General features: G+C 28.7%; 1 protein-coding gene across 3 annotated transcripts in view; it reads right to left on the bottom strand.

Annotated features, from left to right (window-relative positions):
- Positions 1-6,246: 6,246 nt before the first annotated feature.
- LOC107440339 (eukaryotic translation initiation factor 4 gamma 3) overlaps positions 6,247-15,603 on the bottom strand; it is an 82,225-nt gene continuing 72,868 nt past the window's right edge. For all 3 annotated transcript variants that reach the window (XM_087157849.1, XM_087157851.1, XM_087157850.1), the window contains exons 25-30: positions 13,313-13,517; positions 11,886-11,984; positions 11,673-11,804; positions 10,549-10,624; positions 10,320-10,466; positions 6,247-7,734 (exon numbers count right to left, since the gene is read on the bottom strand). In XM_087157849.1, coding sequence (XP_087013975.1) covers positions 7,547-7,734; positions 10,320-10,466; positions 10,549-10,624; positions 11,673-11,804; positions 11,886-11,984; positions 13,313-13,517 — 847 coding nt within the window. In that variant the 3' untranslated portion in view covers positions 6,247-7,546. The remainder of the gene's footprint in view (positions 7,735-10,319; positions 10,467-10,548; positions 10,625-11,672; positions 11,805-11,885; positions 11,985-13,312; positions 13,518-15,603) is intronic.

Genomic DNA, 15,603 nt, shown 5'->3' with positions numbered 1-15,603 from the left:
CTTATTTCGTCTATTCTTCAGATGCGAACAACTACATTGTTTAGCGAGATTTTAAAGCGTCCGGGGGTCCACGCGGAGCCTGCCGTTTGCCGCAGGGAGGTTAACTTGACAACGCTAAAAACCCAGTTGATATTTTGATCTCGTCAAACGAATTTATAATATTTATTGGCAGCAATTATTTAAGAATTTGCTTCTTCCTTTCAATTTTGTCATCGAAATCTAGCATTGCATTTAAATGGGCTGGAGCAATGGGGTTAAACTCGTGTCGAGTCCATTTTCGAATTGCCCCCTTTAACAATCAAATTGCCCCCCAGTGGGGCGTGGGCCCCACGTTGGGAAACACTGGGATAGAGCATTCTCCTCCGAATGAGGTGCACCGAGTTCGAATCCCAGTGATGGCTGAGTGATATGAATTCCACACCCGGCTTTTACCGACCACAGTGCTGACGTGAAATATCCTCAGTGGTAAGCGGATCATTTCTTAGAGTTCCCTTGGTATCAGACTAACCGTAGGAGGATTTCGTGGTTTTCCTCTCCATGTAACTCAAATGCGGGCTATCAAAACGTCCTCCACGAATGCAAAAATTTCTTTCACTACTTGATCCTGGAGTTCTCTTGTCTGCTGGATTAGGTTCAAAATTACAAGGCTACGGAATTAAACATTAGTAGTAGTAAGCTCGAATTTTTGGAATTTTTTCTAGTTGTGCATAAATTTTTTATTGTTTGAGTTGCATTGTTTGAGTAGAATATTTAATTGAGAACACTGTAGAATCTTATGATGGATGTGCATATATTGTTTATTTATTTAGATATCACTTTTATATTTTTTCTTTGTTAATATTTGAATCATGATAAATTTTTTATCAGAACAAATATGTCTATGTCATATTAATTATTTTTCGTATATTAAAAATTATTGCTTATTTTCAAAATTATCTTAGCCCCCCTGTCGGGCTAAGTCTAGCGCCACTCTTTAGTATTCGACTGATAAGGCTTCCTGACGAACCTTTAACTTTAAGCATTGCGCTTTTATTATACTACAAAATTTTTAATTCCCAATTTTTGATCTTAATTATAAACTGAAAGAAATAAGTATTACAATTTTGTGAGTATTAATCTTTTTTAATTAATTATTGCTTTTTATTAGTAAACACTTTTTTTTTTAATATATATTAATAGTATTTTTATTTTAATAAAGGGGACGCACAAATATTTTTAGTCATTTTCATTGATTAGCTGTACAAATAAAACATCAACTATGTGTTATCAAAGTTGTTTCATTCCAGAGATGAGCATCATTTGAGAAAATTCCAGTTTTGGCTAAATTTAGTCAAATTTTATTTTAAATGATTATTCAAATGCGACTTTAGTCCTCATTCCTTATGCATATTATAGCCTAATGATTGATGAATAAATTCATCAGTCTTGACAAACTTTTTTGCTTTTGAATAACATTAACTAATTGCAAATATTACGCTTCCATGTGAAATAAGACTACAAGAAATCATAATGCTCAGTAACAAAATACGATTACGGCACGATTAATTTTAATCCTAATTTCAAATTAGCTTTATTACTTTGTAAGCAATTTAAAAAATTTTTTAATCATAAATTGTAAAACTAAATGGATTCTGTTATTAAGCTTACTAATAAAAAAACAATTCAAAGATTGTATGAACAGTTCGCAAAAAAATAAATAAAACAACCTGAATAACTTTTCATCTGAAGATTGGATTTCCTCGCACCACAGCTGTCATTATCTCATTAATTAAAGTCGTTTATTTAAAATTCGACTTCTCAAGAACTATTCGACCAATTTTGCTCAAATTACATATTTTGCTATATAAAATTGCCTTCTTTAAAATAATGTAAAAATTTCTTTTATTCATATATTTCATATTTTAAATGTTTTCAACTGTTATGAAATAAAATTAATTAGTTATTAAAATTTTTTGCATTGAATTAATTTGGGTTATTCGCTTAGAAATACAGCATACTCGAGATATGGCAAACTACGCAGAAAGTAAAAATAACTTTAAAAGGTACATACTTTCGACTGCTGTCCAGACCAAACTACTGGGGCCGTATTTTCCAGATTACGGCTCCCCTTATATTTTGAAGGGTCAGAAATTTAAATCCTCATAAAAATCAGGGACCGATCAAGACAAATTCAGGCCCAAGGCCCACCAAATTTTATGGGCCCCTTGCAAAATACTTTGAAATTAAATTACTGAAGAGTAGTTCTAATAATGAAAAAGAATCTATTAAACTGAATGATTAAAGAGAAACATTCTAAAAAAGTTTGAAAGCAGACAATTGAAGATTATTTTTCTAAGATAAAGTATACGTATCTATATAATGAAGTATCTATAACCCCACTAAAAATAATCTTAAGATTTTCTTAAGAAAATGCCATTTTTTTAAGAAATTCTTCAGAAATCTGAAGAATTTCTTAAGATTTAACTCCAAAACATCTCAAGAATTTTTTCAGACATTTTGAATATCTTTAAGGTGAATTAAGTTTGTCTTCAAAAATTCTTAAGACATATTCCTGAGTTAGAACTACCTTAAAGCATCTTAAGATTCTTTAAAATATAAAACAACAAAACAATGTTATGCCAAAATAAAAATAGTTTGGTGACCACAAACATTTGAAATCAGTGATTTTTGCTAAAAGTCACTGATTAACTGAATTATTTTTTTATTTAGTACTTAAACCAACACACAGCCCACCTGTCATAAGACTTTTAACTAATTTTTGAGGCCCCTCAGAAATTGTGGGCCTAGGCTATAATTAGGCCCTGCTAAAAATTGTATATTTAATCAGAAAAAGTACATATTCGTGTCTGGTTTCGTAATCGTCAGAGCTAATTGGCATAGTTAAAGATCCCAAAAAAGAAAAAAAAAAAGAGTTCAATTAAGTGAAGATGCGATCATTAGATTGAAAGTTATTCGAGGTGTTCCATTTTATTTAATTATTTTGTGCACTGTAGAACATAAGGATATATAAGGATTATAGAAACATAAGGACGCCATTTGCAAATCATGCTTATTCAAGAAAATCGTGTAATTTAAATACTTGTCAGAATGAAATGAGTTTTAATAATAAAAATACAATAAATATAGAGCCTGATTAAGCCAGCGGAATATGGGACAGTTGTCCCGATCCCCCACATCAGAGGGGGCTCCCCATATCGAACAGAAAGTTTATTTTACTTCTCCTTCTTTAATGAATTTTTTTTTAAACAAAATATCAGTACAGTGTAAAATCCGTTTTTCGTTAGCATCTTCATAAATCTATCGTATGAACACAAAAAATCTATATTTCGTAAATCCATGCTTTCTAGAGCGAAATTCAGCTAAATTTTCTCAACTACAAGGGGGAAATTTGGCTAAACAAAAGTACGGGCTCCTGATTGGGTTAATTAAGTCATCGTAATTGCACAAATTTAGCTGAATTTCGACCTAATGTCAGCAAGGATATGAATTTTTTGCAGCGCGAGGACAAAGTTGACGATCCAATATCCCATTGTTGATCGTTTTATACTTTTTTAATTCAGTTAATTTAAAGAAAATAATAACTTTGTTAAGATAACATTACTTTACATTTTTTTAATTATATATTTTGGCTCTTCAGATGAGCTATATCCCTTTAATGATGAACATCAAATTGTCAAAAAATCAATAAAATGGACGGAATATTTCGCTTGACCATTGAAGCAATTTTTGGTTCTAGTAAATTTTCTTGTTATACATCTATAATGGGGTGAAAAATTTAAATACCTCTATAAAGTTCGGTTCCTCATTACTGAAGTGAAGTAGAGGGGGCCCTGAATATATATATATATCAAAATGCTTTTAAAATACCATTTAACTTTTACTAAGTTTTTCAATTTTATCGAAAATAAATAACGTGAATTTTATAAAACCTTACGATTGTGCATCAGAATAGCTATCTTTTCCAGCCCCTCCAAATTTTTTTTTCTTTCCCTTACCAAAGAGACTCGAACTGATGTATAAAAGCAATTATCCTTACAACATTTCATAAATTTATAATAACTTATGTAAATTTGGTTTTAGTACAAAAATTTCAATGACGTTAAAACAGCCTTAAAAAAATAATGTCTGATAAAGAGTTCAACATTCAGACATTAAAAATCATAAATAATGTACAAATCGAGTGAACTTTTATTTTTAAAAGGAAACAATCTGTTTTCTTTGCCCAGAAAGCAACCCCAAATATTCTCCTCTTGGTCGCTTAGAAACGGAGAAATACTATGTTTTACCGTCCATTCAGTTTGTTTTAGATTTTCACCTTCTATGGCGAGATAATTTGGAATTTTTTTCAAACTTTCACCATACATAGAAATCTTTATTGCGACCAAATTTTTATCTACTACCCCCGATTTCAAATATGTAATATATATACATATATATGTTTATTCAGAGAAAGTACGTTCTTTAGTCTGATTTCGTACCTTAATTAATAGTTAGCACTAATAATTTAGGACATTTGAGATCACCCCCAGGAACCTTTAAGATTGACACTTAGTTTGTGAAAATCCGATCATTAGAACGAAAGTTATTCAGGGTGATTTTTTTTTTTTTGCCGACTTAACATATTAAGGGCAAAGCCCTCCTCTATCGTAAATTCTTCCATTTCCCAAAAAGTTAGAAAGCTTGAATTAATTTGTAACATTTCTTTTTGCGATAAATAAAAACGCAAAAATAGTTTCATTTCAGTATTAAAGTTAATAAGTAATTGGGAAATTAGAGGGTAATCAGCCGTAAAGCTAAAAATATTTTAAATCAAATAATATAATGAATTTTATTTATTTAATTTTATAACCATTGTTGAATGCCTACCAATTCTCAACTACGTAGCCTTGAAATTTTGGAACCAATCCAGAACTGCCGACCCACTTTTGGGTTTATGACTAGTAATACAAAAAATTTGACTTGAAAGAAAGAAAAAAAAAGGATGCATTTGCGTGATAAATTTTTTTTTAGATATTTTACTCGTTCACGTAGCACATATCGTTTAATTTCACAACTATCAAATAAATTTGGTAACACAATTATAAATTTAGCAACACAAATTAGAAATTTTTTTTTTATTGCTTTCAATTTTCAAGTATAAAATGATTTCAAAATTTTTTTATTTTTTTTTACGATAACAGAAACGTATTATTAAATGTAAAAAGAAAAAAAAAAAGGCCCTGTTTGCTTGTTTAATTTTGAACTATAGTTTCTAGTTCCATGGCTTTTATTCTTTCTGTTTAACGAATAGTGGACAACTTTAGTACAAAAATTAAAATTTCTTTTGCATTTTTACATCCATTCTTGCAATAATAGCTCAGTTCATAATTTTAATACTTCGGATGACATTGGGCTCTATTATTTCTGAATACAGACTTCGTCAAAAGGCCTGCTTGAAGTATTTAAAAAAAAATCACACACTCAAACGAAAAAAGGAATTTTTTTGTTGTCTTAACACATATCTAGCTATCTTAATATACCATTTATTTCATTACTATTATTACAGAGAACCTTTCTTTCAAAAACTGCACTACCATTTTGAGTTACACACTTAACAAGTCTTGGACCCGAACACCAACCAGATGTTTAGCACAACCATGGCAAGAAGATTTAAGGGCAAATCAATACACTATTCGATTAGTTTAAATCGAAGTCATTAAGTATCGCTTTTAATACAATTCACGGAAGGAATGCAAAGAACATTTTTTTCCAGCAATAACTACATATCACGGAGGTGATTGTAAAACAAAGTGAAAAACACTGAAAATTCTTCTGCAAAAAATCGTTATCACGATACAAATTTATAAAATGTACATATAATTTTTTAAAAGATTTATAATATCGATGGAACCTTAGTCGGATTATAAATTTTGAATAGCAAACTTTCGCAAATCAATGGTCTTCAGATAAACGAAATTTGTCGAAAAATCACATGCCCTGCTCCTAGTTATTAGAACTGGAAGAACTACAAAAATCCAGAAAATCCGCGGTACTCCCAGAATACAATTACTTGATTTCAGATAACATCTACTCAGGGAAGGACGATACATAAACCCCGAAATTCAGGGGTACTCCCGGGATACAATAGATAACTCAGATAACATCTACTCATCGAAAAAAATCAATATTTTACTGCAAGAAACTGAAATAAGTTTTTTTTCTTTTACCCAAATTAAAACATAACACTAAGAAAATAAGCAAACACAATTAAAAAATCTCAAGTTTTTATAACATTGAATTATTTTTAGCAATACAAAATCTTCATTTTTCAGTTTATGTATAAAACATTATATATATATATTTTGCTGCTATTACTCAATACATACTGCAGCCAGTTAAAAATCATCTGGCTTTCTACAGACGAAAATAAATTTTTTTTGTATTTTCTAGTTGGATTTAATTTACAATAAATATATGTCACAGAAGTACTTATATAAACTTTTAATCTAATATCATCCAAAAAGAAAATACTCTGCACAAAATTGCAGCTACTTAATTTACAGTCCTTTTTTTACATTTTGATATCACAATAAGAAGTAGAAATACAATTGACATAGTAGTCTAAAATTAAATTATTTGTGGTATATATCTCAGCTTCTCATTATTTCATCGTGACAGTATGTTGTTAAGTATATGATTATACACTTTTTTTTATTTTGTTTAAAAAAAAATTTACATGAATCACCAGTAGGAACAGTACTGCTTTTTATATATTCTTATTTATTTTTTTTTACAAAGTTTACTTTATTTTTAACATAAAAACAGTATCAAAATTCAAGAGTGGCAAATAGACTTAACAGTTTGGACAAAAAGAATGCCAGGAAACAAATTTAACAGTTTAAATAATATTGTTGACGACAACCCCCCTCTTATGTCGCTACAGAAATAAAACAGATACTTAACTTGAGCAAAATGGCCGAAAAAAATAATTAAAGGCACAACCTTGAGACAACATACACAATTTTAAGAAAAATTAACAATTCATAAATTAGCCTATTTATTGGCAGTTATATACAATGTGTCATTTTACATAATTTAAAGAAAACTAAAATCTTTTCATGTCTTAAAAATAATCGGGTCTTTCTTTTTCAGTGGTTCTCATCATTTATTACGGATCAAAACCAATGAAACGGCCGACACGGTTTTTTAAGAAGAAAGTCACATGACCATCCCAACATCAGAAGCAATTGTTCACATTAAATATAAATAAACAAGATAAAACTTGCACCCTTTTAAACACATGCACAAGTCAATCATTCAATAACAAAAGGAATATTTTTTTTATATAAGATGCACCAGTTGCTGCAAATGTTTCTTTTAATTTACAAAACGGGGGATAACTTTGTTTAAATTGCACAGACAATTCATTTTTCCTATAGTAAACTCGGAATAGAGATCCAACTGATTCCTTAGTCGCATCAGGATTCATTACATAAGTTTGTGTCATACACAAAATAACTGCTTTCGAGTCTTTATCTAAGTAAAATAATTTAGAGCATAAGAATCGTCATTCATCAGTCACAGAATCACCAGAATCTGTTTCCTTTAGCCAAGTGAAAAAGGATTTGACAGAATGTAATGCTACGCCTTTGCCTTCCACTTCGTTTATGTCATCACTTTGTTCCCAGTTTTTAAACGATTCTTCGGTGATAACATCATCGTCGTAGAGGATGTCGAAAATCTGCCTTAGAATTCCTAAAATATAAAAAAAAATTGCTTCATTAGCAGGGATTGTAAGTTATAAATTCATACAACAAAATAAAAATTCAAATAACATATTTCTTAAAAGACTACGGTTTCCACATAAAAAAAAATTAACAAAATAATTGCACTTAGTACCACACCCTAAAACATGAAAATAGATGTCAATACTATGAAAATAGCTGCCTAAATAAGAAAAACAATTTTTCAATTATATGACTAAAATTTTATTAAATGGCCTAATTGTCATATACCAGGATCCATTTAGTCAAGTTGGTAGCAAATATGATAATTTTTATTTAAATGTTAGTGCTAGCATTAAATGAAATACTTTTAATTACTAGAATTTATTCTAGAACAGGGGTTTCCAACTTACATGTGGCTGGGGTCGCAATTAAAAACAACGGTCAAATGACCGGCCACAACTTTATCGAAATTTTATATAGGACTCTTATGTTTGAAGGAACATTAAATATTAATGTCAGATTTTTATCTTAAGTTTTTTTTTAATATTAAAAAGCAAAATAGCAAGCATTACAAATAATGCTTGTTACGCATCGTTTTGAATCCTCTTAATCAGAAACTTAGTGACAAGATTTTTTTCTCTTTTAAATTGAATTCTGTGATGAATTAAAATTTTTTGACTTATTAAGAATTATAGCAAAAAAAAAAAAAAAAAAAAATCGAGCATGTGAAATAAATTTTTTTTCTCCTGCTCATCCATTCAAGGAATTTAAATAAAACATGATATTCATTTCCTCTTTTATGCATTTTAAAATTTACAAATGTAAATAATTTCGTTCAAAACGAGTGGTTTCAAAAAGTTAAATGGGAGAATTTCTTAGGGAAAATTTCTGATACACACATGCTAAATTATATTCACAAAATACAAAAGAGCAACATACAAGATTATTTTTATATTTGAATAAATATTTTGTTGGATGCAAAATCTGAGAAAGAATTTTTTTTTGCACCGTTTGTATGTTAAATTTCACAGAAACAAAGAAATTAGGTTCTTTAAAATGAAAGAAAAGTATTTTAAATCCATATAGATTTTTTATGAAAATTGTTCCAAAAAAAAAAAAAAAAAAAAAAAAAAAAGGACAACTAATATTTTAGTTTGCGGGCCAGATGTGGCCAGCCAGTTGGAAACCACTGTTCTAGTATATTATAGAAAAAAATACTTTTTCATTAAAAAAAAAAACACTTATAATTGATTTAGAATATATATATATACACATATATTTTGTGAAAAGTGATGATTCAAAATCAAAATTCACACATCGTAAAAAACGTTTGATTTTTTTTAAAAAAAATAATATTGTATAAAAATTGTTTTTTCGTAATATCGTGTCGTGCAGAATTTCATAGCAATAACCACTGAAACGGTGATCGATTAACAATGGAATCTGTGCAAATTAAGCACATTAAAAAGTTGTAACTGAAATTTGCAATTCAAAATTTTTTATTTTTGAAAATTTTTTTATCGTGTTCAGAAGCTACTGTGGGCTGCAGGTTGTCAATCCTATTTATGCTTAAAAAAACATCGCTAGCAGTACAGAAAAGTCTCCCAATAGTTTCCTTTTCAGGCAATAAAAGTTGCCAGCAGCCTCAGGTTGAAAATAGTTGCAAATAGCCCCATTTTTGTCACCTGTGACAACCCTATAACAATACTTTCATTTCTTGGAAGGAAGAAAGTATCAAGCAGTGTTCCTTCAAAATAAAAATACCTGACTTTTACAGGAAAATGTCAACAAAATAAGAGACTATATTTATGCTATAGCATTTTTCATCTCTGAGTCTTGCCACACATAAATTGCCACCACTATTGCTATCAAGACTTTAAAACCCCAAGTTACGCAGAAACGCATCAAAGAAAGTGTCATGGAATTTTCAATAAAATAACAGATTTTATTAGGGACATTTTTAGGCGAAGAGTTTAGTTTTGATGCAGCATGCAAGTCAGAAAGTGAAATTCAAAATTATAAATATAAGCTCTTACATATAGCAAAGTAAAAAATATGTATATAAATTTTAATCTAAAGAAGATTTTTTTAAACCATTATTAATAATTACTCAAACTGTTAACAATCAACATGCTGCAGTACTGGCAATAGCACCATACCATCTGTTGTGGAATAAGAGATGTATTTTTGCCACCAGCAGATATTTCATTGCAGTTTTTGTTTTGTGCTTTAATTATAGTTTCTTCAAATACGGAGAAGTTTAAGAACAGGGTGGCCACTCAAAACAGATTTCAAATTTCCCTGATTTTTCCAGATAAAAATCTTAAAATTTCCAGGTTTTTATTTCTTTTTTCGTATAAAGTGTAGGATGTGTACAAGAAAAGTGTCTATATTATAAAATATTTTACTCAAAATGTTATTTTTTTAACATATCATCTTGCAAAATCATCTTACAAAAAAAAAAATTCATGGCATAATGATTTGTACTATACAAAATCTTGCAAGGCAAAGTTTTCATAGTCTCTTATAAAGTTTTTATAAAACTTTAGAGACCATGAGATTACAAGATATATGTCATAAAATCATATGTAAGTGGATCAATGAATGAATTACCTTTAGGTTGATTTAGTTGATTCATTAGTGACTGAATAGCATATAAAGCTTGAAGTTCTAGATTTTCATTATGATCTATATACCGTGTTAGTATAGATATCCTTTTTTTCAATTTCGTAACATCTAATTCACACCCAGAAGAAGCATCTAAAACAAAACAAAAAAATTATTTAAACAAGTTTTCTAAAAGAAAAAGAATAGAAGGGGCATGTACAGTAAAAATAAATACCTTTTATGGCATTTTCATGCACAGCAGACACCAAGGCACGGATAAATTTAGGTTCTGTACACTCAGATACATTGGCCTGAAAAAAATTAAACCATTTGAGCACAGATTTATAAGAGGGAAAAAAATAGTGTAATATTAAACAAGAGAGCACAATATTTCAGACCAAAAATTCCAAAGTATAAATAATTATAAGAAACAAATGAATACTGAAAAATAAATGACTACATAAAAACTGCATTTTTTTTTTTGGTTTTAGGCAGCAAAGTTAAGCAAAATAAAGAAACCAATTTGCTTAATAGAAATTTTTGAAAGTACTTTTTATCTTATTTAACAGATATTGTAACACTTTTTCTTCAGTAGAAAAAAAAAAGAAAGAAAAAAAAGAGACAGTTCTGATGGAAAAACTGGAGAAACATGGCTAATTTCGGAATAAAGTTATTTAAAATTATAGCACATGTTTTCGAAGGTCTCGAAAGCATTTGCAATTTTCTAAAACAAAACATATATACACGAAATAAAAAATTTTAAAGAAAATTTAAAAAACATTTCAAATATATTTTAGCATTTCCAAAAACAGTGAACATTTTTATGCCATGAGATAATTTATAAAATTATGAAAATATCACAAAAATTTAAATTAGTTAATTGCTTAAATATATGAAAACCTTTTAATTTTTAGTTTTCAATATTATATGTTAAAACATTAAAGTTCTCATTTGAATAGATTTCTACACTTTAATACTATCAATGATTCTCAATGAAAATGCACATGTTAACAAACTTCATATTCATTATTTAAAAAAAAAAAAAAAAAAAAAAAACCCATGAAATGTTATTTAGAAGGTTGCAAAATATAAAGCCATTTATTTCATCTTCCTCTTGCAATTAAAAAAGACACAATTAAAAATTGCATTAATTAATGAATAGTCAATCTTGTTCCACTACACTTCACTGCTTTTTCTTGTTATTATTCAAAAAGTTAATTACATTAATCAACATATCACAAAGAATAAACAATATTTAGAATAACAAATGATATTTAGCTTGACTTATTTCTTCCTTTACACATTATGAATCTTTTATTGTTTTATTTTAAAATTAAAAAACAAAATACATCAACTTACATCTATCCAATCAAATATTTCTTCACTTTCGTCAGTTTTTTCAAGCAAATCAAGGAGATTCTTCTTTATCTCTTCAATTGCCATTGGCGTGGTAGGCTTTACTTTAGTAGGACAAATTGTGAATTCCAATTTCTAAAAGAAAGTAATACATCATAACTATGCAATTTCAAATTGATTCTTTTGTCACTAGTTTATAAAAATCACACTACTTACATGCTTTAGAATAAATTCATCTATTTTAGCATCGTCCCCTAAAAAGTCTGTCCACTGTAGCTTAGATTCTCGCCATAGCTCTCCAAGTTTGATAGTTCCCTGAACAAAAAAGAAATTTCAATGATTTAACTAATTTGGACACATTTCTTACATCCAATTGTGGAAAAAAAAATTTCTTTAAGACAAAACCACTGATTTATAAATTTCAGTTAATTTTCTTCATCTCAAGACAACAAAACATTCATATACACTACAATAAAACCTGAAGTAACCATTAGAATAACCAAACGTAATTATTATAACAATCTACCATTACTAAACAATTTTTGTTATTGTCTAGTAAAGATTAGCTAAACTGTGAGAGTGAAAAAAAGTTAGGCTCAATTTTTTTTCTTACTTCCAGGAATTCTAAAACAAAATCTGCCAGCCACAAAAAATATCAGATACTGTACTATTCCCATATACCTAATTAGTGACCATATATATGCAAATTTTAAATGTGGTATATGTACATTAAATTATGAAGTTAAATCATTATACCATTCTAAAGGCAACGATCTAGTCTTTACTTTCAAAATAGAATTGTTCATGCTTTATTCTATAAAGTAGATTTCATTTCTACAACGCCATCTTTCCAAAGCCATGTTTTGAGCAATACAAATTTCATATTGTTATATCAACATTTTAAAAATCATATAATATATGTAGCAACAGCTAACTCAACTATCAAAACACAACATGGATTTAGAATGAAATTCTTGCGTATCCAGAGTGTCTATAAGCGATTACTTAAATGAACATTTAGAACACCATAAAAATATACAGGAATTTTGAAACCATTACTCGAAAAGGGAGAAATCTAAGATACATCCTCCTACTTAGCAATTCTTTTGTAATGAATCGGACTGTATAATAAAATCTAAAGTGCAAAAACCAGAGGTCAGTAACTAACAGCCATAACCCGAAAAACCATAACCCGATAACCCCATAACCGTTAGTTGGCTAAATCATTTAGCAATTTGGATTGTATTCTATCGTTTAAAGTTCTTAATTTAAAAAAATAATATCAATAAATTCAAAAGCATTTTCAGAAACTTTACATAATCATGATTAAAAACTAGTTTCTAATAAATATCGCAGAGAAAATTGTGAAAATAACAGGTTGCTTGTAATTTATAACGACAATCGACACTGCAAAGAAAAAAGCATCTTAAAAGATGGAAAATTCACTTTTTACAGATCCTGAATAATAATAATAATAAAAAAAAAAGAACCTTTAAGGGCTTTTAAAAAACGCAAATCAAAAATAAGCACCTTAAAAACACTACACCCTGACAGCTTATTGAGGTAACCGGGTACTATGTTACGCAGAGAAAAAATGGGTTAAAAATTAAGATGGATAAAAATAAAAAAAACAAATTGCTTACTCTTCTTTTAGCTGCACAATGCAGGGTTGCTGATACCAACAGTCCAGCTGTCTGGGAAGGAATACAAGGTTTTAGGACATCTTTAAGAACATCTAGAGTAAATTTGTTATCTTCTAGGATAGGCTCAAGGATCTCTCCAATGTACTCCCATATCATGGGAATATCTAGTGCGAACTCATCTATCGACTCTAACACAACTTCGAACCTAGAAATGAAACATTTATGAAACAGGGCACTGTAATTAATGGAGAAGGGAGAGTAATTAATTAATTAATAGCAATAATTAATTAGTGTAATTAATGGAGTAAGGAAAAATAAATTAGCAGAAGGTAATTGGTCTAGGACAGTTTAAAGTTAAACACACCCTTCAACAGGTTAGAAAATCAAAATCCAGGGAGTCAAAAATAACATACTTACCATATATGTTTATATATATTTTTTTTACGCCATGTGAAGTATTATAAAAGGAAAAGAAACTTTATAAAATTTAAACTAAGTTTAATTCTTAACTCTCATTATATTTTATTACATGCATAAAACAATTAAAAAAAAACTGAAAAATATATGTTACATTCCTTTCAAGATTCAGCAAACAAAAATTTATTATGGCCGTTAGACTATTTAAATTTTAATAAGTTTTTTTATTATTTTTTTTTAAACTTGCGTATGTACTGGACACACTGCATGGTCTTGAACAATCTTGAGCTATCAATTTTCTGATAAACTCCAAATTTAAACCATTCTTTTATGATTATGGCATTTTGGGCAGATATTGCAACAAATTTATTCATCGGTTTTAAAATAATCGAGCATTTGAAGAATAACTTTTCGATGCACTCGATTTGCACTACTTATGTTGTCTACGAGGATTTTTAGATTGCTTTTCGTTTTAAACAGCTATTGTTACGGATTTTCACTTGGTTTTTAAAATTTTGATTTCATTTTGCATATAGCAGGGGTGATTGTGAGCATAACTCAGAAATTCTGAAACTTTCCTGAATAAAATCATTAATGACGCATTTCAAAAAAATTTATATCCTTATAAATGTACATCATTGATATTTTCAAAACACGAAACTCTAATGAAATTATACGCAGCATATTTTTAATGAATAATTACTTATAAGCTTATACTTATCTATATTCACATTTATTATTCTACCAGAAAAAAATATTTACAAATGAAAGAGATAAAGTATAAATTCTAGTTCTAATATTTTCAAATAAAATATACAAGAATTTCTATACATAAATCAGGGATGCGATTGGTCAAAAGGACAAAAAAAGTTGAATTTCCACGTGAATACATTTTGCGTTGTCAATAGAAAAACAGTCTCCTTTATAGTAACTAATTCAAGAAAAAAATTTACTTTTTACAGGATAATTGATTTTAAAATCGTCTGACAAACAGCAATCTTGGACTGTAAAAATTCGTGAATATGAAACACGAAAATTGATTTTGAAATCACGTGACTATGAAACTCGATTTTAAAGATGGGAAAATACAAACTGCGTTATAGAATTTTTAAATCGTGTAAATACAAATCACGATTCATAATTTTTAGCTTCGCGTTAATGCGAATCCCGATGCCTTACTTTAAAATCACGTATAAATACGAAAATCGATGTTTGACATTATAAACGCATGAACAAATAACATAGGTTTTTAAAGACATGTAAATACAAATCGTGATATTTGATTTTTAAATCACGTAAATAGGAATCGTAATATATGATATTCAAATCGCGTGAATAATAATCGTAACGAGCAACTTTTAAATCACGTAAATACGAAAATCCATGTTTAATATTTAAATCGCATGAATAAAAATCGAAATGTTAGCAGATTCCAGGCTTGAAACTTTTAAAAGGCTTGTTTGAAGAAGCGACGTCTGATTTACGAAAATAGCTAAAATAAGTAAAAATGAGAAGAGTTGGCAATGCAGTTTGAATTTTCTGTATATCTTTGAAAATCGGAAATATATATAATTATTTTACTTTAGAGGCTGAATTTTCTGAAAAAGCGGAATATTTATTTAAAAAAAAGTGAAACTCTTAGATGATCGGAGTTTTTGATAAAAAGGCTGAAATTCGAGAGACAGAAGTGAAAAAAGTGGAAATTCGCTAAAAAGCTGAAAAATCTCATCCCTGATAAATGTGATCAATGATTTCTGGAAACTTCTGGACATTGGATTTCCGGAGCACAATCATCTCTGATATAGCTAAAACTGTTACAATTCGAGAATTCAAATTTGAATAATCATGTAACAAACTTGTCACGACAAATACAC

Source organism: Parasteatoda tepidariorum, chromosome 2 (genome assembly GCF_982258835.1).
Source record: "Parasteatoda tepidariorum strain Cologne lab strain chromosome 2, Ptep-v5.0, whole genome shotgun sequence".
NCBI lineage: Eukaryota > Metazoa > Arthropoda > Arachnida > Araneae > Theridiidae > Parasteatoda > Parasteatoda tepidariorum.
This window is presented reverse-complemented; position numbering and strand designations above follow the sequence as displayed.